The 27497-nt window shown below is 40.6% G+C and overlaps 1 protein-coding gene across 1 annotated transcript in view; it reads right to left on the bottom strand.

Moving 5' to 3' along the window:
* CSTPP1 (centriolar satellite-associated tubulin polyglutamylase complex regulator 1) overlaps positions 1-23956 on the bottom strand; it is an 85179-nt gene extending 61223 nt beyond the window's left edge. The window contains exons 1-2 of the mRNA XM_068945776.1: positions 23823-23956; positions 11915-12017 (exon numbers count right to left, since the gene is read on the bottom strand). Coding sequence (XP_068801877.1) covers positions 11915-12017; positions 23823-23868 — 149 coding nt within the window. The 5' untranslated portion in view covers positions 23869-23956. The remainder of the gene's footprint in view (positions 1-11914; positions 12018-23822) is intronic.
* Positions 23957-27497: the final 3541 nt, after the last annotated feature.

The following is a 27497-nucleotide window of genomic DNA, read 5'->3' on the forward strand; positions in this document are numbered from 1 at the left end:
GCTCAGGAACCTCTTTATTCATGGTAGAGTTAATACAGGTGGTGGAGAGATTATTCCAAGCAGTGTCTGAAAGGAAATGAACCACAGCACCTGTGACACAGCTCAGAGTAGGCACTGAACCAGCTCCCTTATGTTGCTTTGTAGCAAATCAAACCCTCTGAGGCCAGGCTACGGGTTCTGGAGAAGGAAAGGATTAAAGGGGTTGCTGTGCTTGCTCTTTATTACCCTGAATCCCTTTATCTTTCTGAGAGTCCCCCTCCCTTGATTTTTCCTATGCTAGGTCAGTAATTTAACACCTTGAGCTTTCAAATCAAAGGCTAAAATGACCTTACTGTGTTGAATTATTAGCCTAGGATTAAAAAAAAAAAGGGGGGGGCCTCTAAAAACAGAGGTCTTTTGATCAGAACAGCATACTGCAGTTTGCTGTAACTCAAGCTGGCCATTCTTATATAGCAGGAATTAAGGACTCCCCCTGCCAGGCAGAGCCCTATTAAAACACAATAGCTGTTTGAAAAGAGTAAGCAAGCTGATATGGATATAATAGGCCACATATTGGGGCCCCTTTCTACTCTGAAATAAAGCAGCTTCTTAGAGTTATGAGCTGGGAAATCTAGTATTCAGGAAGATGGGAAGGGTGTACAATAGAAGACGGTAAATAGCCGTGCAGAAACCCTCAAAGGTGCTTAAGGGAAAAGTAAAGAGGCCTTCAGAGATAAGCATCAATCACCAAGGACTAGCTCTTTCAGTCTGGTCAGGTGCTACTTCAGACCACATGGTGTTTCATTGAGTCTAGAAAGGTCTTGCTGATATTAACAGAGATTTAGGTTTTAGTTTAATAAATAAATAAAAACAGTGAGTTTCCCACCACAGAGTTGTTCGCAGGAATACTATTTTAATTGCTTTTATGGGCATCACTGCAAGTTGCTACTCAGCTTCCCTCAAAAACTCTTTTTTTTTCCAAACCTAATAAAAATCTATCATTATGCTACACATACAGGAAGCTGCTAATACTTCAGTAAGGTATATAGTATTTGTTCAAACTATTGGACCAATTGGACATCTGGGGAGAAGAAGGAAACTTCCTTATTGTGCTGCTCTATAGCCTTCAGTACACTCAGGGCATGGGAGATTCAAGTTCTCAATAAGCATCATTAACACACCGCCATGGTCTCCATTCTTTGCCTTCCCTTATTAACAAACAGAGATATTCTTTACTCTCCCTGTCACACTGTGGAATTCACTCACTAGCTGCAAGATGCTAAAGAAACCATGGAGGGGCAATTGGAGAACGCAGAGAAATATACTATTAAAAATACAAACGACAAAGTAGCATTTGGATGTCCTCTAGTCTTCTCCAACAGCTCTGGAAGTAGCTATGGAATTGCACTGCCTGAGTTGGATTTTGACACTAAAATGTCAAATGGACATTGGCCCATTGAAAGAGGAGCCTGAATCTGAAAATTACTGAATAACTGCACCCATCCACCTTTTGCTATTGGAATCAAAGCATAATGCTGAGTAGAGGCAAACTGGCTTCTCAGAAAGGTGAGGCCAGAGTATAACCGTGAGTAAGGGCCTGCATGCTCCATCCTGAACGTAGTCTCCAATATCTCTCATTGCAAGACAGTCCCATGGTTTATAAATTAGCCACTTTTTATTTAGTTTGAATGGTAGCAGTACAATCATATCATGACTGTGATGATCCAGGCACTATTGAAAAATAATTTAATGACTGCTCCAAAGGACTTCAATACTGAATGGTTCTGCCATGCATCTAGGTCCCATATTTGTTCTGCTTGGTCTTTGCTTAGAGAGGAGAATTTCACAAGGGGAAAAAAAAAAAAAAAAAAAAAGGACAGCTTATATTCTCTCACCTGTTCAGTTGCCCTGGCAAGAACTATAGCACAAAGACTGAGCAGCTTCCAGTATTTCCATCACGGCAACGAATGAACATTGCCAAAATTCCTTAATGTAGATGAAGCTTCATTATTTGAGGTTAGTGCTACCTCTGCATTTAGAGACTACTTAGCTAAACCACTTTACGTCCACTACAACTGCTTGGCGATACTATTGTTGGCCAGCTACAATTTGTCCTATTTATTTGAATATATGCAGAAGGATTAATTTTGCAGGACATGAGATTACTGCAGGACTCTGAAGCCAATATATTCTGAAATCGGTATGGTTTCAAGACTATATAGCATAGGTTCTTTGGAGGCTATGTAGTTCCCAGAAATTTGGGTGTGGGAGGGGGAGCCAAAGCCAAGGAAGCTAAGTTAAAAGATCTAATTTTTCAAGCAAGTCAGAACTACAGGACCTTTCAGTTGTTTGCTATCCATGGAGATGCAGAGACAGTTATGGGATCTTATCCTGTAAAGGATAAGAGAACCCACATGGGATCTTATCACATCCCATTGCTGCAGGTATTTGCTGATTTTTAGAGCTTTGCATATCCAAGTTTAGGAGAAATTCTACATTTTTTGGCCCTGTCCACATTGGAAAGCATATATTCTTAGTGAGGTAATTAGAAACGGTCCTCAAGATTTGCTGTGACACCACAATATTTTACAGTCTAAGAATGAATACAAAACTCTTTCCAACACCACAAAACCAAGAAAACCTCAATTCTATTCCATCTTCTCTTAAAGATCATTCTGGGAAAAGTGAACTGTTCCTCAAACATACACTATTTTATTCCGATCTAATATAGAGTCTTATAAGTTTAGATAAATAGGAAAAAAAAGCCAAGTACTCTTCTAAAATTGATCTGCTGCATGCATACAATAGATCAGACTCAGGTCTCTACAGCACCCCAAATACTTCACTAAAACCAGCAATAAACCAAAGGAGTTAGTAATACAGAGAAAGGTGTAGCTAAATGCTGAAGCTATCATGTATTCAACAGCAGTTCTCTTACAGCTGGAGACACTGAAAACTGTTAGAGAGGAAACAGTATATTCCAAAAACTTTTCTTCTAGAAAAGGGTAAAACTATGCTTTTCAATTCTTTAAAAATATACAAGAAAAGAATACCAGCGCCTACCAAGTTTCCTACATTACTATGTTTTTCCAAAGTTGTTATTTGCTAGTGCATTTTTACCGAATTCAAGGTGCTTCTGTCACATTATTAAAACAGTTGTCTCCAGAAAATATACAGAAACTGCAGGAAATCAAATCCTTATGGTATGTGACGAAACATGAAAAGAGATTTCTGTTTTATATACACTTTGCAGACTGTATACAAAAGACTAAATAGACCTACTACACCTGTTATGGGCATTTCACTGTTTACTTTTTTGATTTTTACCTATGTATTCCAACATAGAGTGACTCAGCAAGATAAGTGGTTTTCCAGAATGATGGGGAAGGATGCTTGTCAGACAGTGAGGTCACTGTCAAATAACCTCCGTTTTGCATTATGGCAGCCTCTACCTCAGACCTCAGACCTAAGTGAAAGACAGACAATGTAAAATAGCTGCAGTGCATTCTGACTTGAGGCCCTTTCACTTCTGCAATAAGACAAACTAAAGCACAGTAGAGATTTGTGATCAGGGAAAGGGAAGTTACTGCCAAATACCAAAGATATTAAAAGCCAGGAAGACAGTTGGAGAGAATAAAAGGAAACGAAAGACCCAGATGATGATCACCTATGAAATACCCAACTGATGAAATAAGTTATGGCAAAATAACCACAAAAAGCATACATATAAGAGGCTCCTTAAAGGAAAGGCAATGACTTGCATATCTGTTCTGTTGTCCTGCCAAAGGCAGACAATGGGGGTGGACTTGGGAGTAGGAAAACGCATACCGAGAAAAATTACTTCTCTAACACCTTCTAATCTAGAACAAAGTGATCAATATTCAGCAAGCCATAAGATTTTGTCATTTTTTCCCTCTCCCTAAATTATTCAGTGTAAAACGTGTAAATTTATTCTTGAAACAAGAACGTCACAAAAGTCTGATTTTAACTCCCAGCTGGGATCACGTATACATATCCAAGTTTCTACCAGTAACACTTTAACAACTGTGATGGAAAGCAATAAAAAACTGGAAACATATATGGAGTTACACTAGAGTTATGAAGTAAAGCTAGTTAGCGGATAGTACATTGAACCGCAGCCCACAGAAGCAGCACAAATACACTTAACAGAGACACATATAGTCAAAACACTTATACCATTTGCCACTTATACCATTTGTTTCTAGCTCTCAGAACATTTCAAACATCTGTTTTGCAGTTTTATTAGCTATCAACACTCTCTACATGCAATTGACTTTAATGATCATTAAGGGAAGCGCAACTTCAGGGCAAACGTGTTGCCTTTCAACATTCAGTGTTGTATGTGGTTAGATATATCTGCATTCTTGCTTACAAGATTTCCTGTAAGGTAGTTGGTCTATTTCTGTTTTGCACCTCTTCTGATACAGACCACAAATATTTAATTTCTGTGATGTAAAGGAACAGAAGAGAAGCAGGCAAAGACTGCACTTGTACACCAGCAAATACATACTAGAAACATCAGTCTGACCACACTGCACACAACAGTTGTGACCCCGTCTTCAAATAGCAAGAAGATAGTGCAGCTCAAGTCAGTGCACCTGCAAACAAAGGGCTACCTGCAGAGAACTGTCCTCGTAAGGTGCTGCTATCAAGTGCAAACATTCATGTGTCATAGCAAGTTCTCTAGATTTTTCTCTCACCAAAACACTATTATAAGGTTTCTGAGTGGAGTATATTAGAGCATGCAGCACCAATGGTAAATGTTTTCTTCCATGTTAAATTCTGTTGCAAATGCCCTGCTTTAGCTACAGACCTGATGAGTTTCTCCCGCTTATCAAAAGGACTCTTTACTATTTTTTCCCCCCCTATATTTCATTCTGAGGGTTTGGATTCATGCGAGGGTGCACTCACCTGCAAGATTCTTGAATATGTAGGAAAGAAACATTATATTTTCCAATACATTGGCAACATGTACAATCTACAGTGGGAATCACTGTGTTATTTCCATTAATATATGCATTTTTTCCAGCTGTTTACTCAACAGCAGTCAGCCTGATCAGCATATTTGTCAGGCTAGGACTTGTCGCAATATTTGTTATGAAGAAACAACTCTGGGAAAATCAGGAATTCTGTCTGTCAGATTAAGATATCAATGCTATTTCTTCTGTCTAGCAATTCTGTAACAAAAGCATCTCAGTTCAGACAGCAGATCTATAGGCTCTGGACAAAATTCACATAGTTTTAATCAAAGTGAACCAAATTATCCAGGTCCCCAAATCTTCCATGGATCTTCATACCAAATATACACCCTACGTACAGTAGACAGGGTTTATTGAAATCCCATTTCCAGTATGTGTTAGAGTTATAGTTACAAGGAAAAGGGATTTTCCCTATTCTGAAAAATCTCTGCAGAGGCAAGACTGGAAGGTAATAAACAGACTTTAACAGAAAGGCTTTGCCTTCACTAGCCACACATTTGTCGTGTAGGAATATGCAACTATAGGTTCTCTAGAAAGATTTCTCACCAAATTCATTACTGAAAAACCCATCTGTTCTGTGGAAACAGACTTTGGAAATCTCTCTCACACGTTAGCTGCAAAATCTTCTACTCCTCAGAGGTCTTGGCATGATTGCTGTTTCTCAGACTGCACGTATTCATTCTCTTTCCGTCGATAACTGAAGAGTGAAGGGGAAGCAGACGGCACTCTTATGCAGTGCCCGAGGGACAAGGGAATCCCAAGTAAGAGCCTGTCAAGAATCAGCAGCACATTATCCCAGCTGAGATTTTCAGCCAAAAGGGCTTTTTCACAGCTAAGTCATTGACAGCAGCAACTTCACACCTGTCACATGGCTCACTGCAGCCTTGCATCGAGTGTGATAACTTTGTCATTTCTTCACCAGAGCAGAAGAGACGCAGGAGCCTTGGGAGTTTTTGACGAACACAGGGAATACTGGTTTTGCAATTACTCCGAAAATTATATTAGAGAGAATATGAACATTTGCTGTAAGAATCTGAATGATTTTTTTCCTTCACAGAGGTTATTGCATTTCTCAAAAAAAAAAACAACAACAACTTTTTTTTCCTTTTTTTTTTCTTTTTTAATCCAGTCTTATTGAGAAATTCTGATGAAGCCACCAGTCAGGTTTCATCTCTCAGAAAGAGAATCTGGTAGAGCCAATTGAAGCCCTAATGACCCTCTCACTACTATTTTTGCTGTTTATATTGCAAATGTACCAAGCATGGATACAATATTCTACAATGCTAGATGCTGTAAAGCACAGGCAGAACAGTTTAATCTGCCTTAAAGACCTTGCATTATCCTTGTAAACAAGATAGAACAAGTAACTGAAAAGGGGAAGATGCAGTGCAGATGACAGTAAGATGATGATGATAAGGTCTACATACACAGAAAGATAAAAAAAAAAAAAAAGGGGGGGGGGGAGGAAGAGGGTCTTAAAGGCAGTCTTAAAGAGGAGGGCGTTGTTTCCTCTACAGATTTATTTACCTAACGTCATGTAGAAGTACAGGACTGCACAAGCTGAAAGTTTTTCTGGTAACATAGCTGATGTCACTGCTATTGCCAGAGGAAACCAAGAGAACAGCAGAAGAAAGCATCAGAAAGGTAGAGCAAGGCAGAACTGTGAGGAATTTAGAAGAGAAGATACGTTTCAGTTTGACATGAGAAGAAGGAAAACAGTGAAAGACCTAAAGAAAGTGTAAAAGATCAAAAAGACAGAACATTAATTAGGCAACTCAGATGACGCAGCTCTACCCTTGTAACAAACCTTTAGGAAACTCTCCTGTAATGCATATCTTTACTCCTGTTTGCAGGTCATTTGATTCATATGTGCTTTTCCCTTTCAAATATCATAGTGCATCTAGGATGTTGGGATATCACTTTTTTCCCTAAGGGCTGAGTTGAACAAATTGTTCCAGCTAATCCAGGGAGCAGAAGAAAATGAGGGACTTCCATATACTACAGGTTAATACTTCTCACCATGATAGCCTCTATATAGCACTGGCAGTCCTGTTACTTTGAACAAAGAAAATATTCCTTCGTGTAAAACAGTGCTCTACAGCAGGGCAGACTTGGAATTTCCAAGTCCTGCCCTGTGCTCCTAAAAGCCTGTGCCAATCACACAATACACCTAAAAGCAGCATCCAGCCTCCCACCCCAAAACACACGCACACACACACATACACATATATATCACAGGCACCTTCTCACATAAGTATTATCAACACTGTCACCAGAAAACATATTAGTGCACACAAGATCCAGCAGAAGCACTTCCATTTAAACCCAGCTGAAACACCCTTTACAGAAAAGTGGAATCAAACATTAAATTACAGAGCCCTGCGGAAGCAGCAGTGCTTCTGCAAGCTAACAGCAGGATGCAAGCCTTTCTCAATCATGCTCCAGCTGGCAGGTGGACAGGGAGACGTTTAAGCAGAAATGAAGAAAAATAGTGTCTTGAGAGAAGACCATACAAGAAAATCCTTTTTCCTGTGTCTCCAATTCACTTGTATTTGCTTTATCAAACAGACTTTAAAAGTGATAGAAAGAAGCGTTCCCTATCAAAGGTAAGTCATCACTGGTTAATATTTCTGAGCCTTTCAAAGGCTCTTGAACGGAGTAGGGTATCTACCTGCTGGCTGGGAGAGAAAGTTTCAAGCAAACGGTTTACACAGGAGAAAAGCAAAAATTACTAATAAGATGTGTCTTGATCAAAAAAAGTTTTTGCTGCTTCTTCCAGCTGAAGTGAAATAAACGCACAGCCTCCCTTTAAGATCCCAGAAAATACAAAGTAAGTTACTATGCACTTTCCCTCTGAGTGATCAAATGCATTAGCATGGGGGCCTGGTTTTTCTCCAGTACAGGAAAGATCAAGAAAACAGGATGATAAATAATACATAGGAGGAATAAGTCCCTTTAAGACGTGTTGGCTGGAAGAAGTCAGGCTAGAAGAAGTGAAGCAGCACTAGTCTGGTAATTATATGGAGGCTTTCAAGAAAGAGTCTGCATTTCATGGAGACTCCAATGCAAAGCAGAGGTTTCTGGGATAGATAATGAACAAATACCAGTAGCATTTCAGCAAACCTATAAAATCAAGACTAGTCCTAAGAGAGGCATAATTTTACTCTTTTAGCTAACAGATACGGATCAATTGGCAGAAAGGTGAACTGAGCCCTATTCCTGTAAGAGTCAGGAGTGAGTCAGATGAGGGGAGCCTCAAGGAACTCCCAAGATTGAAAGCAGATGTCTACATGATTGGGAAAAATTAACAATGGAATAAAGAGGGAGAAAAAATATTCTCAAAGACTAAGAACTATTCTGGAAATAGAGCTGTAAAGGTGAAGCTTAGCCTTCTGTAATCAGCAATTCCAGTGCTAGGCTGTGGATAGCAGTGGCATACATACCCAATTTAATTTGCCAAACTAGAAACCACTCACTGCCTGGAAAACACTTACTGCTTGAGCCACACACAACCACATGATCATGTAGTTTCCAACTCCGAAATCTTACTCAAATAAAGATAAAACCCAACAAAAACTGCATAATTTCTTAATAATAATTATCCATAAAATAGGTGCATCCTAATGTATAACTGGCATTAGGATGTGAAGTGACTTATGGTAAGGTGGGGCATTGTGTTTTGTTGATGGAAAGAACATGACTGCTCTTCACTGATGAATTTAGGACAGGTCCATGGAATACCACTCTACTGAAAAGTGTACCTGAAAAGAGTTTGGAGAATATCTAACATTCCTCCTCGACACACTAACTTGATTCTTTTCTGCAAAAGAACAGAAATCGATGTCTTATCCCATATACATTTTAAAAAAATTACTTGTTTGGGCCTACTTGATAGCTTTTTAAATCCTGAGCTTGGTCTCCAATTCTCTAAGTGAACATAAGCAGAGAAAGCACAATGTGAAAAATGGGACACCCTAATACCCAGTCCCTTCATCTTAAATCATTCCAGCATACTTCAAAATGAGCACATGACAATCCTCTCACCTGGAATAACCTACAACAAGGAAAACACTGGGAGAGTACACACAATCCTTTTGAAAACTCACAAATTATCTTTGAGTTCTAAGATATTGAGATTAAAACTCAAAATCAAGATCAAGCTGATTTGCTTAGCAGAGCAACGCAACACAAGTGTAGCCTCCAAAGCATAGCCTGAGCAAATGCTGACAGTTGGGTGGAGGAATAGAATTCTACGGGGCAGTGAGAGCTCACGGCTAAGTCCGGGAGCCAGAACGGATGGCATTTTCGTAACAGGAAACTTCCTGTGTTGATTATGTCTACATCCAAATTTCTGTTGATTTATTCTCCACTTTAGACTCCCACATTTCATATGTTAAGAGTTTCACAGCTCTCAAAATTACTAAGCCTGTTTGTGCTTTGGTACTGGACCACCATTTGATCTGCTAAACTCCCGCCATACCATAACAAAAGCTGACAGTGACAAGTTCTGCATTGTTCACAGAGCAGACAAGCCCCGAGTATTTTCCTCTCTTTCAAGACATCAGAAGCTCCATGGAAAAGTCAGTGTGAATGCAATGCTATTATGGAAATTCACATCTTCATTTGAAAGTAACTAGGAAAAACAAGATCTCCAGTGTCTATGTCAATCGGAGGGGCGTTCTATGGTGACTTCAAATTTATAACAATAAATATTGACAGTTTTGTTTGTTAGAATGATCAGAAATTATTATTTATTCTTTCAAAGGTAGGAGAGAAAGAGAAGGAACAAAGAGGGTGGTCCTCAGGTCGTGATGAAGAAATACTGTAGAGAAGTATTGTGAGCAGTTTCAAAAAGTGTGGAAGACTTATTTGTTCACCATTTAATTTTTAAAGTATGTATGATCAAAAGTTCAGAAAACGCCTTGAGATGTAGCTTGAAAGCAGGTGCAAACCAAATCTGATCTGGAGAGATGCCTGAATGACAATTTCAACTGGGTATTTCAGAGCTACCTTGCTTTCAACTCTGGCAAGCAAACCTGCTTGGTGGGTGGAAGTCATTATAGTCACACTCTTTATCTTTCTTGAGCTCTTGTTTACTGAGGATTTTTCAGTTGATTAATCTCAGCATTACTTGCCTTGGAAAGCCACCTATATCTGATGGAGCATCATTATTCCCAATCACGTTAAGTGCACAGGCTGTACCTTCATTTGAGCCCAGTACCTACTGTCAGTGATTAATTCCCCACAACTCTCATTTAGCAGTGACTACCACCACTGCAGCTGGCACCGAACATGGAAGTATACTGCTCATTCATTTGTATGATCAATGTTTCATTCCTGATACAATGCATTTTTTTTTTTTTTTTTTTTTACTTTGGGTGTCTATAGAGAGGGGATGCACTTTGAAAGTTTGAACTACCTTACAAAAGAAAAGAAATTCAATCCTTTTATAAAATCCATGCAGTATTGCTGCATTCTAAAATAGAGCTATGAGATCTTTTAAAGTGAGTATTCATTCTAGTTACACTGAGCTACAGAAAAGGGTTAACAGTAAAACAAAACAACCTTGATACGCTGTTCGATTCTTCTTGTAAAATTGTCTTTATGCACTGAGCCACTGTCTGAGTCTTCCAGACTTTCTAATGTGGATGATTCACTCCAAGGGGAAGTTAAAAGGACTTCGTTGAGAGCAAAAAAGAGGTACTACTGAGAAACCATCTTTTCCTGTTACAATGCCATCTACTTAAAGGTCTGTTATACAAATAAGTGTAAAAAGATTGCCCATATCTTAACTCCTCCGCCCAGCATGGTCAAAATCACACTGGTCTTGACTAGCTTGTTATCCTGTCTCAACAAATTTGCTTTAAGAATCCCCACTCAGTCTTGCTATAGTATTTACTTTAGCTACACATTTACCAGTGAAAATCTCAGTTGTTTACTAGTTTAAAATGTGTGTGGGGCGGGAAAATATAATGCAAATTGTCCAGTCAGCTGTAACTCAAATTAACAAGTGAGATCTCATTTGGAGATTAGATAGACAGCTAAAAAGAGAAAGGAAAAAAAACAAATAAAAACAAAAACCCCTCTTCTCAAGTCAGCTGAGGAAGAAAGGGAATCCCATGCCTCAAGATCCTCTTCGCCTGCTGCAGTACAGAGATTATTGTGAAATTCTCTGCACGCTGATTTGCCTCAGGAGAAGTTAATAGGAAAGAAAGCAAGAAAGTAAAGATTTTCAGAAGGGCATCAAAAAATATGCTGAAACATATACCCACTGCAAGTACACCCATTACCGAGTTTTAACGTAGTTGCCTGGAAGAGTTTTAAACTTCATGCAAGATAATAAGTTAGCAAAACGTGCAGCAACCAGCTGAGTCAACATCAACAACACTTAAGACCAGTACACAGTTCTTCTCCCAAATATCTTTCTAAATCAGTAGGAAGTTATCTGTGCTAGCCATTGTTAAGTACATTATCTAAGAACACATGCAGGCTATAAGGGAGAAAGAGGGGTCCTATTAAAGCATTCAACAGGATAACAAGCATAGAAGGAAACAAAACATACATACTGAGACAAAACAAATTCATACTGAGAATAAGGAAAAACGAGTGCTGCTGAAGCCAAACACAGTTCCTGCTTTTGACACTGGCTAACAGCCTAATTAAACTAAGCAGAATTTGGTCTTCCCTATGCCTTCTGAAAGCTCTGTTGCCCAAAATGACTGCTTCACATGGGTGTTTGTAACAGGAGAGGAATTGAACTGCAGGAAACCCATGCACCTTTCTGAAACATACTCAGGCAGCCCCTTGGCTAACCTAGTCAAATCCAGCATTCACAACATAATCAGCATGTGTCCAGCTCCATTCGCCATGTACCCTGCCTGTTTCCAAAAACTTCCCTCAGGCTGGCCCTATTGGCAGTGTCCTGATGTACTTACTATTCAGTGAAGAACCTGGCAATGCCATACTGACTAATATCTTCTCTGTTCTCCAGCAGCTGGCTCACTGCATCCTCCATGTACGTGAGGACATGTCTTTGAGCTGCAAATAAAAGACAGCAAGAGACAGAAATTAGAATACAAGGGACCTGCAAAGCCCAGACCCAGGCCCAGCTATTTGAGCATGCCTTTATACAACAAGCCAACCAGCATTTGCTCTTTCCGTCAAAGAGCAGAGGTTTCATTCTCCCAGATAAGGATAATAAAACTCCTGAGCTAAATCTTGCTTTTTATCCTGGCTACAAAGAGTTAGTCATTAACAGTGCTAACCCTTTTTTCAAATCTCCTGAGATTCTGGAAGCAAAGGAAGAAGAGAAGGGCTTGTGAGACTGCCTTTCTGGAAACGTGTGTTTAAGAGAAGTTCCTGCCCTCTGTTCTGAATTGCAGTCACCTTTCCTATACAGCTTGACAACGCTGTATCTGCGGGGTTGCTGCAAAGTTTTAGGTGTTCCCTACCCTTCCCTCCTTACTGAAGTCAAGTAGCTCTAAGGTTATTCTGTGAAGCTTTTTTCTAAAGGTCAAAATAAAAGTACATCTGTTTCCATACAAGCATCAGTGAAGGTTCTTGGAGTGGCAGATGGGGAGCAGGTTTCAATGCCAAAAGATATTCATATTGCTCAACAGTCAGTCTCAGATAACAGCCTAAACGGGACATAAGGAAGTTTCAGAAACAGTAGATCTGCCAGTATTTAACCAAAGAATGCCACTCACCTATAAGAAGACTTCTGAGTAAAGACAGTTTGGTACAATACTTAAACCATCTCACTGCTTCCATAGGGGCAGGCTCTATACAAGTCAAGCATTTACCAGAGAGGAAACGGTGCAGCTTTGCCACTGAGCCCCTTTGATGTTTTTGGCTAGAAACCAACTCAGAGCAACAGAGAGCAGAGTGTGGGGTGATGCGCCAACTAGCAAGCAGTAGACTTTCCAAATCTACAAGTTCAACAATCAGAAGACAAGTTACAACGAACCCAGGAAAATTGTTCCTAACCTGGAAAGCACACAAACCCTGTTCCCAAAGCACACACCTCCATCCTAAACACGTATGCTTCTGTACCTCTGCAAGTAGTGTCGTGTCCTAAAAAGAGCAGGAGAAAACCCTCAGGGGATATAGGAAAGGCAAAAGCTGTTCTTGCTCCTTGCCAATCCGTTCCAGACTTGGCACCATCATCCCCCCATCAGCAACTGGCCAACCTCAGACCCACACCAACATTCATCAAACCATTTTAATTTGTGCTTAATATCCCGGTAAGTGTTAGGCCTGTGCCACTTGATACACAGCACGGAAGTCCCTTTCATCTTAGTGTGGGGCAGGTGGACTTCAAGAGAGCCCCGGAAATGATTATTCCCAGTGGATACAATGATTAAAAGTTCATATGAACATTGATTGCTATCAGGGGATTTCTCTGCCTAGAATACTTTTCAGGACCATGGTAAAATTGGTTAAGCACACCCTGGAAAATACCTTGCAGCTGATAGCAAAATGGTGAGCCAAAGGTTCAAAGATATTATCTAGCAATAAAAGATACAGGGTGTAGCTTTATTTAATTATTTTAATGCAAAAGAATAAATTAAATTTATGTGAGTGATTAAAGAAAAATAGCTCTGCGCACCTGTGTCCCCTGAGGGAGGAATGAGTCGTGCAGCTCAGTCACAGTCTTAAGATAACTTCATTTCAGCCCATCTTTCCTCCCTCTTCATTATGCAGCCCATCTTGCACTCAGAAACCATCTTCCCAGGCCCCTCTTGAGCTGTCAGTGGTACCACATTAAGCCTGTACTAGCAAACAGGCCTCCAGTCATCTCGATGTGCAAGAAGTGTAGTCTCAACAGTAAAGCCATTCTCTAAACTTTGTAGGCAGGTATACATTACTCCTTTGTAGAATGGCCCTTATCAACGAAACAAATATTTTTGCTGCATCTCACCTCTTATAGAGTCATTAACCTCTCCTCTAAAAACCTAGGGGAACGGGCAACAGTCCCACAGTGCTCCACAGCACAGTAAGACTGGCCACTATAATACCTCCGAGTCTACTCCTGGAGATGAAATCAACTGTTGACACAGAATTACAGGGACATCTCTGCCACAGTTAAAAGCATATACAAATATATATGGGTCACAGTTGAATACAGTCATTGTTATAAAAATTCAGTAATTTCCTAGAGGGATATTTCTGTTAAGCTTTTTATTGCCTGGTCCAAGGATCCTGGCAATGGACCTCTCTCCATATTTCCCAGAAAAGTAGGTGAGGAGTGGGGGAGGGAAGGAGCTGGTGAGCAGAGAAGCTGAAAGAAAAATAGAAAGAAGCTGAAAGAAAATCTACTTTAGAAGCCTCTCTCTTTGGCTCTTCTACTACTTTGCTGTTTTCCAGGTAGCACAGTTCACACTGCCAAACCAAATTCCAGCTCTGGCTTCCTGTTCGCTTGCTGCCTAGCTCCATGGAACAGTACAAGTGGTATGTTTTATAACTGAACCAACTCTATCCTACACAGAAAAGTCACAGAATAAAACGTAATTTGCAGGCAGGTTCTAACAGGCTGAAGAGGCATAATGAAATGCCAGGAGTCTGGCTAGAGCAAAATGGTAGTTGGTAGTTCCATTACTTACACAAATAGTACTTTCCAGAACAAACACCGGAACCATATTGGAACATTCCCTATTTATGCAAGCACAGAGTTATAAAGCCCTATGCAAAATAAATGAGGTAGTTCATAGGTTTCTAAGACTGTTTCTGCCTCTTGAAAAGCTCTAGTAGGTACTATTGCAGGGGTATACCCATTGCTCATATCTTGAAGGCTCACTTCACAACTGTAAGGCAACAAATCCAAATCAGAACACAAAGCCCAAATGCTCATGCAACTACACTATAACAGTACACTGCAACTTTGCCACAGAATGTGTTACAACAGGTTATCTTCAGCATTTATTGGTTTATTGCATGAAAAACTTCACATAATTTGAGAAAAATAGTTCTGAATTTTATGCCTCAAAACCCACAGGAGATTGTTCTCTCTTTTTTTTCCCTAAAGGACTTACTGCTGCAATCTTTCCTTTCAGTCAAGGACAGCCAAATGAGGATCTCAAATGGCACACTGGATGTCTGTGAGGTGCATCCAACTGGCGTATGGGCAATAGCAATATGCTTGAGAAGCAGGAGTTAAACCAGTCTCACTGAGCTAATAATCTATCCCTGGGGGCTTTCATTAGTACAAGATGGCACTAGCCTTCCCCTGCCTCCTTAGCCTATAAGGTTTTGTCTACCGCCATCCTCCACTGTACAGCCTCCTTTCACCCAAACCTTTTCTAGGACCCACAGAGCTACTCTGTTCTGCTCCAGTATTTTGACTGGGGAGAGAAAGGGGGAGAGACAAGAAGGAACAGTGCTAGCCTGGACAAAGAAAACAAGAACAGGCTGCTAATTCCAGCCCTTGCCTTCATGGAGTGAGGAGAATGTGCAGGTAGCAGTGGTCGACCTCTGAGAGCACAGATACAGTAAGACTAGATGGCACAAATTGGAATTAGGCTGGAACATACATTACTGTTCCTTACATCCCTGGTCAGAGTCTCTGTTTGCTTTGTCTTTGCAGCATGCCCGATCCAGGACAACACAAGAGAAAAATCAAACCTTCCATCAAATCAAATCACATACTGCACCAGGTAATAACAGATACCAAAACACCGATATGACCTCACTGGTGGATATAATACTTTTTTCAGCGAGAACACTGAGTAATAGGCAATCTCATGGCTCAACATCCCATCACATCGTTAAGTAAAATCTACATCTTTCTCTTTACAGAGCATAGAAGAGCTGGATGCCCACTTTTTTGGCATCTCTCTGTTTCAATATAGTCCATAAACAGCGTGCCTCTCTCAACAAAAATAAGTGTCAAATTAAGAATTAATTGCATAGCAGTTTGACAGAGCAGCAAAGAGTAAGAAAGAGAGGAAGTACAGTAATCTCCAAACATACCAGACCAAGAGTAGTCTACTCAAAGCCACGGAACAAAGACTCTCCACCCCACTCAAAGGAAACCTTCCATGGTAACGGTTCACGCAACCCGTATTTGCTAAATTCCTCCCTGAAATCCCATGCAACTACCCCAAACAGTCATTAAATGTCCCTGCCGTACTCATTTGGCAGGTGCTACCATTCAGCGTCAGATTTTAAAACTACCAGGCAGCTTTCGTAGAGAGATGTGGCAGTATAAGCTTATAGAGGAGTCTTCTGACAGCCTAAGACCTGATGCTAAGTGGATATCTTTGCACAGTATATCTAACTCTTATCACTAAACCACCAACAATGATGTTACACTTATAGTCTCTGCTCAGGCAGTAACAATATGAACAACAGTGCTTCTCCGATCAGCTACTGCAGCACTTTCCTTAGGAGAACAGACTCTGATGGTATTACCACCACGTTCACATGCTCACCCCTTTCCCCCTGTCAATCGCATGCCCCAGGCTCAAAGTGAATTTTGGAATTAATGCATTTTTGGCTCAGAAATAAGTTCTAGACTGAACAGTGGCTGTTTAATTCAAACATGGACAGACCAAGCAATATTATAGTTTCCCCCAGCCTACAAGTAAAAGGCAAAAAAAAAAAAAAAAAAAAAAAAGGATTACATCCACAGTCAAGCCACAGTCTCTATGTGTTTCACTACAACAGATTAGACTTAATCACAGCTTGTATTTAGCTATAACTGTACCCAATCATTTTTGCGTTTTTATTTAAAATAGTAAAAACAGTCCTAGAAGGGCTGGAAGACTTATTTCAGTTCTTCTTATAAGAACAAACAGTCCTGCTAATTTATGGGTTTGGGTTTGGTTACAAATATTTTAAGAACAAGCGTTGACACTTGAAAAACCTTGAAGGAAAAAGGGGAATTTAAAGCAAATAGCATGAAATAGAATATTCTAAAATTCTCAAAGTCAGAAATTCAGGAGGAGGGAGGGAAATGTGTATCACCTTTAAACAATGATGTTGCATATATGCAGTGTTTTTATTACCAGCAGTGCTCAGGAACCAGTAGGATTAAGACCATATAAGTACTGTTTGTATTAGTTTTATTTACTGCTCGTATTAGTTACACGACACTTACTTCAGCACATATTGGCAACCAGCTCAAGTTAACCACATGAATCTTTTGCATGTTAGTTTCCCAGTTTTATCATTTAGCTACACCTCACTCATGCTAAATGAATAGGAAGCTTCTCTATCCAACAAGTTTGCCTTTTATAAAAGATAGAGAGGAAAAACTGAAGATCACTATACCAACACATTTCCCAAGAAGTGATACTGCATGTCATACTAGAAATAGTAAACATGGGATGGCCAGAAGACGCAACAAAACTAGCAGCAGGTGCTGCAAAAGAAAGATGAAGTGTGCTGAACCAGCAGAACAAAGAGTATAATTGGAATAAACTGGTATAGGATGGCAAAACACATACCAGTGCAGGCCACCAACAACATCTTGTTCAAAGAAGCACCCTAGAGCAGTGCCAAGTCTTAATTTTCAAGTGGATCAGCTAGCTATGATATTGCTCAGCTCTTCATAAGAGATACCTTCCTCTGGGATATGAGCTTTCTTCCAGAACAATTTGTACTGTATGTACGTAAAAGAGCTTTTTTGGTGGCTGGTTCATTCCTGGCATAGCAGGAGGTGTTGAAACACTAGGAGTGAGAATCCCTGAATAATGAGACCTTTTTTATTATTTACCTCCTCCTAAACTGAAGTGCTGAAAACATATAACACTTGATGCAATTAACTTTATAACTCATTTAAATTATCAGAAGTTCAAGAGCATTGCAAGCTCTAATGCATTTTGGATATTTGTTGGTTTAAAATCTCAAAGAGCACATAGAAAGTAATGGCTAAATACACGTTCAGAGTTTATTTGAAACTGAAGCTTAGCTAAAGACACTACTGTATTATCACACATTGGAAACACACATGTATAGTAACAGAAGCCACATTTCATGCAAACATTACCAAAAATACAATGATGCGAGAGGGAATGGGCAAGGATATAAATCGCAACAACAGAATCATGTCTACTCTGGAATTCTTTCCAGCATTAATGGAATTTCAAGATGATCTTTCTAATCACTTCAGATATCACTAGGGAATAGGCTGAACAAGAAATGTAAACAAAACAATCAACCCAAAAGTTAAATCGCTGTACAGCTGTAGTTCCTTCTAACTTTGCAATACTTGACAGTATGATTTTCTATTAACCCTACCAATATTGATTTTTTTTTTTTTTGAGGGACAGAACATGTAACAAAACACAAGTAGACCTGGTCATACCAGAGATAACATTGCAATGTGCGGCATGTGCATACTCGGAGACTCATGCTAAGTGGCCACACAACCCAACGGTAAAGTATTTTGTATGCTCACAATTTCCAAAACACTTTCAAGAAAAAATTTAGGAAATGTTTCAGTTTATAATTTACTCTTGAGCATCACTGAAGAGTCATGCTTCAAACAATTAATCAGCATACTAATCACAGACCATGACACTTTACTCTGTTTCAGTTTGTATACACAATATCCTGAGACTGCACACAGTCCGATTTCATTGTCCAAGCCTCCCCAACAGGCCACCTCCTACAGCATGTACTATAGCTGCTAGAAATCACAAGTTCTCCACTACCAGCTGCTTCAAAATATCCTTAGTGTTGCCCTGTTCTCTTTAGAAGCAGGTAGTAGCACCAAAACCACGTACTTCTAAGCCTGCCAGAGGAATAAAGGGGAAGAGAGAGAGATGTAATTCACATAACTTGAAATTTTTCTCTCAGGAGTTGGATCATTGACCACATCGCAAAGAAACCCTGCTAAGATTGGTGGGTTTTGCTCAAAAGCGTACAAAATGTAGGGGCATATAGGTTAGTGCTGTATGACACGTCAGCAGAATCCTAGAAGGAGGTCTTAAAACTCGCAGAAAACATGCTTACAGGAGGGTATCGGCTTTGATTGTAGCTATCAGCTTTCACAAGCACTAATAATGCAGCTATACATCAACATACTTTATATTTGGCAGCTTAAGTGTCTGAATAGTATTAACAACACTCACCCCAAAGTGAAGCAGCAAGTGGAACTTTCTCCCCCGCCTTCTACTACGTAGCAAAGTGGTATGGTTTGGATGTAAAGAGGCAGATATTAAATACTAACATGACTGGTACATCAGAAAAAAAAAATCTAAGTAGTAATCTAATAAAGCAAACGTAGAAGTAAAAAGGTTTTAATATGGAATTTTTCGAGATCCTAGCCATAGTGCAGAAGGCCAAAAAGACAGCCTTATCACAGTGCCCCTTGAGCATATGAGTAATTACCTAGTCTTACTTTTCCAGGGGATGCTTTTTATTTTAACACAAAACAGAACAACCGCACATATTGTTATTAACATTGGATTTACTCCACACTACTATGACAGTAAAATTACATCCATCTGCTCTAAAGTGCAAACACCTGTTATTTTGGACCATGGATATTGCAAAATTGTTGAGCTATCTTCTTATCTGAATTTATGTTGTGCGTTGTGAAAGTAATTCTCATTCCAGCTTGTTATAAGGGCGTTAAGTAGTCTAATAGGCTCTCTACATTTGTATTCAAATACAGGTCTCCAGTTCTGTAATTCTACCTAAATTAGGATCAGATTTCACCTGATATCTTTTCAGCTGAGATAGTAAGTCCTGCGTTTGGGGATGAAACTGCGAGCTTTTGGTGAAAGTGCTAGACTGATTCTAAGAAGATTCAAAATTAGTATTTCTGCAAGTAAACTCTTGCATACCACTGGGGAAGTTATTTATGCTCCACATACATACCCATGTCTGAGTACTAATGTAGCACATATATTGATTGTTTTAGTTACAGAAAACAACTGCACTTGAACTTCCCAACTCAGTTTTTTCTTAAGGCTGTTCAGAAGAAAAGTAAAGAAAAGTAAACCTTAGTTGGCCGTGAAGTCTCTACACTACTAAATTTTCCTGCTTAGAGCCATTTTTCATTTTGTAAGAGTTGCCACTACCGCAAATATTCTTTCTACTTATTACTTTTGGGACCTCTTAGGAGGGAGATGAGGAAACAGGACCTTGTTTCTGGCACTTAATAGCCCCATGCTTTACAGATAAGGCGCCTTCCTAATAGAATATTTGTGTTCTTACATGTCTTAAATTGGCACAGGAAAAAAAGAAAGCACATCCTGGAGTTAGGGGTGGAGAGGGGGAGGATCCAGAGAAAAATAAAAGCTTAGAAACTTGCAGCAAACTACTACATTTTCTATGTAACAGAAAAGGGAAAAAATCTACAATCTGAAGTTTCACAAGACAGTCGCATGAGTGGAACAATAAACTAGGCACTTCATTGCCCGCTATAAATAACTGAGCAATCACCAGTTATTAAACCATAATGAGAAAGGCATGGATAAGAATGACTCAAATGGGCCTCATTTTGCCTACTGTAGTTCCAGTCTCATCCATCAAATATAAAACACATTTTCATCACTATCCCCAACTTCAAACGCTAGATGTTGTCTCTTCAGTGAAAATGCTATTTAAAATGTGCTAGCTGTTACAACAACTTCTTCAGAGTGGCCTTTCTGCCTCTCCTCCAGACCCCATCGCCTTTCCTGTCACTGAGTATCAGTCATCTCTGTTCTTCTACCTACTGTTTCACAATCACTGTGGCATTAGATGTGTCACCCTGTTTTTTCTTTTCTAGGAGCACGGCTGTACCAAAAATTTGCAGTTATTTTTCATCTCCGGTGAATGCTTGATTTATTTCTCCTTGTTCCTTTCTATTTTAACTCACAACTGCTTTTACTTGCCTTAGAATACGTTTTAAACATCTATTGCTCTTAGCATCCAAATTGGACAGGGAAGAAAGATCTCAAATAGAAAAACAAACAAATAAAAAAAAAGTAACTCAGGAAGTGGCACATAAAGTTATTTTGGCCACTCATTTTATTAGTCAGTCCATTTTTGGTTTTCAGAAAGGAAAGGGGGGAAAAAGAGATTAAGTGAAGTTTGCCTATCCCACATGAAGAAAGGGAGTGCCATTTCATTTTGGAGACGCTCAAAGACTACATTATGCAGCAGCCTGGGGCAACACAACTTCAGAGTGAAATTGCAGAAAGTGAAACTTGTTTATCCCAATTGCTTACAATTCCACATCAGATAATGGTGATTGTTGACAAATGGTCATTGACATTGAGCCACACCATAGGACAAATGGAGAGGGCATCTCACCTCATCGAAAGAATGGTGATTTCAGAAAGCCAAGTCAATGGAGAAAACATTAAAAGATTTTATGAAAACAGCTTTTTTTTAAACCTTTTTTCTGCTTGTAAGACAAAGTTCAGACAACAGATTCTGTGAGCAGTTTGGAAAGTTACCAAGCCTCATAAAGACAAAAAATATATATATTTTTGCTAACGTTTACAGCTAAGGAAAACATCATGTAGTGGACGTTTTTCCTCTGCTAAACAGAATCACAGAATGGTTTAGGTTGGAAGGGACCTCTGGAGATCATCTAGTCCAACCTCCCTGCTCAAGCAGGGTCACCTAGAGCATATTGCCCAGGATCACATCCAGATGGCTTTTGAATATCTCCAGGGAAGGAGACTCCACCACCTCTCTGGGCAACCTGTTCCAATGCTCTCTCACCCTCACAGTGAAGAAGTTTTTCCTCAGGTTCAGATGGAACTTCCTGTGGTTCAGTTTCTGCCCATTGCCTCTTGTCCTGTTGCTGGGCACCATGGAGAAGAGGCTGGCCTCATCCTCTTGACACTCCCCCTTCAGATACTTGTACACATTTATCAGATCACCTCTCAGTCTTCTCTTCTCCAGACTGAACAGGCCGAGCTCTCGCAGCCTTTCTTCGTAGGAGAGATGCTCCAGTCCCCTCACCCTCTTTGTAGCCCTCCGCTGGACTCTCTCCAGGAGTGCCATGTCTCTCTTGTACTGGGGAGCCCAGAACTGGACACAGTACTCCAGGTGAGGCTGTGGATACTGCAACTTAACAATGGATACTGCAACTTAAACAGAAGGGCATACTAAGTGATCAACAGAACATGCTCTTACACAAGTTCCTGCTCAACCTGACATGCACATACACCTTTTTCTGATCCCAATGCCAGAATAATTTAGAAGGTTTTAGAAAATGAAAAGGGAACGGTAGAGCAGTATGTAGAACAGAGATAAAAGGATACTCACTTTAAGGTACTACAGCTGCCTGTACCTAGCAACTTTGCACATCTCTTAGAAATCCCATTTCTCAAATTCAGATTTAGGTAAAACAGAAAACTGGTTATTCATTCTTCTACTTTAAGAATTTTTGGTCTATGCTTCCTAGATTGTGTTGAGTGATTCAATCCTTACTGACAAGTTTCACACAAGTAAAGTTAAGTGACTTATTTCATTAAAAACAATTAAAAGAAAGTAAAACCAAGTTGGCTCATTAAAAAGAGAAATTTTGCAAGTTGCTGCCTAGAGCAACTCTGTGGAATAGTTATGAGTCTCTCCATTAAAGCGTAGGTTGAAAATGCTGACATGGTGTGATAGAGTAGCACAAAGCTATCTTCGTAGCACACTGTGATGTTCTTCTCAAATATCTGAACTAGCTTCATGCCTAGAATTGAAATCAGTAAAAAGAACTTCAGCAAAGTGAGTCTCCTGAGATAATCACCCTGGACAGAGCACCAAACAAACTCTTCTTTCTACCTGGAGTTTCCTTAACACAGAATAGCATTGAAGCTATGCGGGCATGCACAAAGTATCATAAAAGCAGTCTAGAAGGAAAAGTACAGAGAGATTACACTCCAAGAGGAATTATCTAACTCTTTTGCTTAAATATGTCTTCTTCCACCATCACTATGTATTACCATAACGCACTTCAAAAGAGCAGTTGCATCCCTACTCATTCATAGTTTTGCTAGGCTAAACAAATCAAGGTCTTTAGCCTCCCCCTTGCAAGACAGGTTTTCCATTTCCTGGAAGCTAGCAATATTTCTCTACACTTGTTCCGTTTTGACTTACCGGAGATGGCAAAATGATGTTGGAACAAGCAGCACAAACAAATCCCTACCAATTCTTTGAATGAAAAAGCCACAGTGGATTATGTATACATTTATAAAATCTATTTCCACGCAGCCTGCTGTTCCTAGAAGGTAATGGCTGAAGAGTTTCACTTTAAAAATGCTGACTTGAACATGTTCAAAATGCTTATTACTTACAATCCGTCTTCTCTTTAGCAATCAAATTAAATAATATTGACTTTATTGCATCATAACTGTTTTCAGTTAACACACCAACACCAGAACACTTTTCCTTATTTCACTAGAGCACCTAGCAGTAACACAAACTGTGTGAGAGCCCGTCTAAAAAGAAACAGTCCATTAGGCAGCCGTTGCTTCAGAAGTTAAAAAAAAAAAAAAAACAAAACTCCACGTTAGGCAACACAAGGAGATCTGTAGGAAGCATTACCAATACTACTTTATTTCAGGAGAAAAGCTGCCATTCAAACCATCTCACAACGTAAGACCAGCTGCCATCTACTCCGATGTAGAGAAAGGAGCGTAAAAATAAGGTTGGATCTGCGAGCACGGCAGAAGATGAAACCTAATGGGCTAAACGAGGTTACAGCCTGCCTTCCTGCCCCACAGCAGCAGGACACCGCTGACCACTGCTCACGCAGGGCTAACAGAGCGCGGGGGAGACCCCAGCGCACGCCCCGAGGCCGGCTCCGCCTTCCCGGCCCCGCAGCTCGCCGCCCCGCAGCCCTCCCGGCGGACACGGAGCCACCCCCAGCCCCTCCGAGCTGCCCGGCCGCGGCCCGCTCCTCACCCAGGTACTCGGGCCCCGGCAGCGACAGCCGCTCGGCGCTCAGCATCCTCCCGCCGCCGCCCTCCCGGCTTCCGTCCGTTTCCAAGGCGCCCGACGCTCTCGCCGCGCGCAGGGCCGGGTGTTGCTCGACCGCTCGCCCCGGCTGGGAACACGCGCCCGCGCCACGAAGGTTCCGGGCCGCCAGCCGCTCAGGCGGGGTGACGAGCCCGGCCCGGCCCGGCCTTTCCCCTGGCCCCCCCAACCCCCGGACTGAGCCTAGGGCCTCGGCAGCCTTCTGCAGCCCGGAGGTCAGCACAGGTCAGGGGCTGCGAGCAAGTCTGGGAAGTCACGCGTGACCTCGTGGGGAAGTTGTCCCGAGAAGCGTGCCGACATGGCGGCCTGGCCAGGGGCAGGGGCCGTGAGGCGACACGGCGGCCTGGCCGCAGGGCAGGGGCCGTGAGGGGACATGGCGATACAGGGACAAGGGACACGCAGGGGAAACAGAGTTGGTGAAGCTGAAGAGCCACAGTGGCACGAGGAAAAACATGTAAATACCCTTTCAGGTTAAATTTAAGTTGAAAATCAGAAGGCGCCTAACACCAGAGAGGTGCTGGAAACTTTGGAACAGCAACTGTGAGGGAAAGAGCCGTATTTGAAGGTGAATGATAAGTTGATGAAGGACTTTGTGTAGCAACCTTACCCCAGAGAGCAGGGACTGACCAGGGCCCCCAGTCCAGTCCTTCTGTCTGTGTGGTTGCTCTGCAGCCGGGCCGCTGTTTCCCAGCCCTAGTGCTCCAGAGAGCTGTGGGGCTATGGGGAGCACCAGGAATTGCTTGTTGGTCACAGGAAAGTAGAAAAGAGGAGGGGAGTGCTGAACTACAGGCTCTTTCTGCTCAGTGGGAATGGCCTGGGTTCCTGGGGATCGGAGAAGGCAGAGCTCTTCTTGAGGCTGGAAGCAGCCCTGCTGGGCTCGCCGCCTTTAGAAGCTGAAGAGGCCCAAGTTCCCAAAGGAATGCAGTTTCCTGCATCACCATTAGAAAAAGCTCAGGCCAGGATGCCTTCCAAAAAAAGGAAGGACTGAGGAAAGGTTGTCTATGTTTTTACTGACAAAAGCCAAAGAACAGAAATGAAATAAACTGCTTATGCATGGATATAACCTGCCATTGTTGCAGTAGTGGAAAGAGCAGACTGTCACTGTTGGCAACCCAACTTTAACTTCTACTCAAAGGACAGTCACAGTTAAAATGAGCAAGCAAGTTGTTATAACCGCCCTGTTTTTATCCTTAAAAGTCTTGCTTGGACTACTCTGCTGTCTTTGGGTTGTGCTGTCTTTCAAAGGATATGGCTTAAGTAGAAATATTCTAAAGATGGGTAGCGATAATAATTTGGGAAACAATTAGACAATGAGACACTCCAATGTGAGGCATGATCAGAAAAAAGATAAAATTGCTTTAAAGAAGATAGGTATAACATAGAAAATTATAATGTTATATAAGTGATATGTCCTATAGTAAAGCTAGTTTAGAACAGCATATTTGTTCAGTCTTGTAATGCAGAAAATTCTTTGTGTTTAAAGGCTATACATTTAAAAGGAAGGCAAATTTTTGATACCACATACAATTAGAGTGTGGAAGGAATTGACTGAAGATATTTTTGAGGCCAGGAATTCAGCAGACTTTAGAAAGGAAGTAGAGACTTTCATAAAGAGTTAAAAAAAATACAGGATTGTGTTATTACAAGTTGAAGCATATGGGGAAAAAAAAGAGCACAGAGTCTGGAGGAATATGAGCTATCATACTTCACAGAGAAGCCAATTATCTGACTGATGGGGATTTGGAAAACATTTTTCCTTACATGAAGTTTATTCCATAACTGTTCACTTTAGGGTTTCTGGCACTTTAGGATGAAGTATCTGGTACTAGCTGCTGTTGGAGAGGAGACACTGAATTTGATAGACCCTCTGCGATCGTTAGATTTCAGAGCACAATTCTGGGGCTGTTAAAACTAACATCAAGATCTCTGTTTGCACAAGCAGTAAACACAGTTCTTTACCATCAGGCAGGCAGTTTTGCTGCTGTTGAAAAGCCAAATGTAAAAGCTTTTCCTCTCCTAAAAGGCTGGTAAGCAGAGCTACTAGTAGCCTTCCACAGGTTGTACACTGTTCATTTTGTTGTGCAGTCTCTGTAAAACACTTCTCCTTGATCAGCATCTGCAGCACTCATTTAGAGGAGTCCAATTTTAAATAGTACACTCTAATATTTCTATTTCTCATTCTTTCTGGGATTTTTCTCTTGTTACTTTTTGTTCTCTATGGATTAGACTTTTTTGTTTTCTTAAACCAGCTGAGGGAATCCTTTTGGACTCTAAGCCCGTTTGTGGTTGTAGAAATGATAAATTTCAGCAGTAGTGGCGCCTGACTGTTAATGATTCAAAGACAACTATATGAAAACAAGATGTCATTTCTGGAGCCAGTCATTGACTTTCCCTGTTTACTGTCATTTCTTTCTGGGCTTGCCAGAGCCAGGATTAGGTGAAAGAGCAGATGAACTGGAAGACTCACCTGTTCTCTCAAGCTTGTGATCTGCAAAGGGAGAGATTCTGCCAGTCTGGCCATGGTTATAATCTTTGTTTTCCCGTATTAATCTTAGGGCCCTAGACTACTGCATTTTAATAAAAGTTTTTTTATATTGACAAGGCTCTTCTGGGTCACTGAAAAACATCCATGGGTTTAAAAGGTTCCCCAAGAGACGCAACTCTCACACAGGGACTTAATGTTCTTTTGGACCTAGCCGAAAGAATGACAGTGAAAAACAGTAGTTGTCTTTGTCAACAGCCCCTTAGTAGAGCATCAGAGGTATAAGCCTCACTTTAGGACTTAACCCTATGGAGTAGGTTCCCAAGGTCATTGCCTACCGAGAGAATCCTGGTGGTGCTTATATTCCTTAGCTAAAATCACCGGGTTTTGTCCCAGGGACATTTAGGAATCCAAATCAGCCTTTCAAGAGGATTAGCTGGACTACATTGATTTATTTTGTGGGCACGCTCAATCAGAATTGGAGTGACATTGATCTGATTTAGCTTAATTCACTTTCAAAGAATGGTTTAAGTAGCCTTTCAGAATTCATACCGTTAGGTAAATTGGACCAATTTATATCCTGTGCCCACAAGTTTTGAAAATACTCAGTGGTATAATTTGAAGTATTTTATGAGAGATAATTTCATTATGATGTTATAATGCATGGACTGGGAAACTCCATGCTGTATCAGTTTTGTATGTGTTCTCAGCAATTTTGCTTAGATCAGATTGTTGTTCTCCTTCGCTCCCACATACTTTACCCTCACTGTGTTAATTATCTTGACTGTTTTTATGTTCACCGTTCTACATGATGCTATCAAAATTGATCTGAAATATTTTCCCTTTTATTAGTTAAAGGTCTGCTGAACAGCAGTTCCTCTTTCAGAAAGGGTAGTATATAGAATAATAAACAGGACTAGATATCAAGCAACAAATTCCAGAGGAAATGCTTTGTTTTAAACAGGCTGACTTATTTCGTCTGGCTCCTATTACCTTTTTTTGGAATAAAACATTTTATTTGCTTAGAATGTTAACAATTATTGCTAAAGTAGCTGCAATAAAGCCTGAACATATTGGAAGGAAGAACTTAACTTTTCTTTCTTTCTTTTTTTTTTTCCAGA

This window comes from Struthio camelus, chromosome 5 (assembly GCF_040807025.1).
Source record: "Struthio camelus isolate bStrCam1 chromosome 5, bStrCam1.hap1, whole genome shotgun sequence".
In the NCBI taxonomy this organism is placed as follows: domain Eukaryota; kingdom Metazoa; phylum Chordata; class Aves; order Struthioniformes; family Struthionidae; genus Struthio; species Struthio camelus.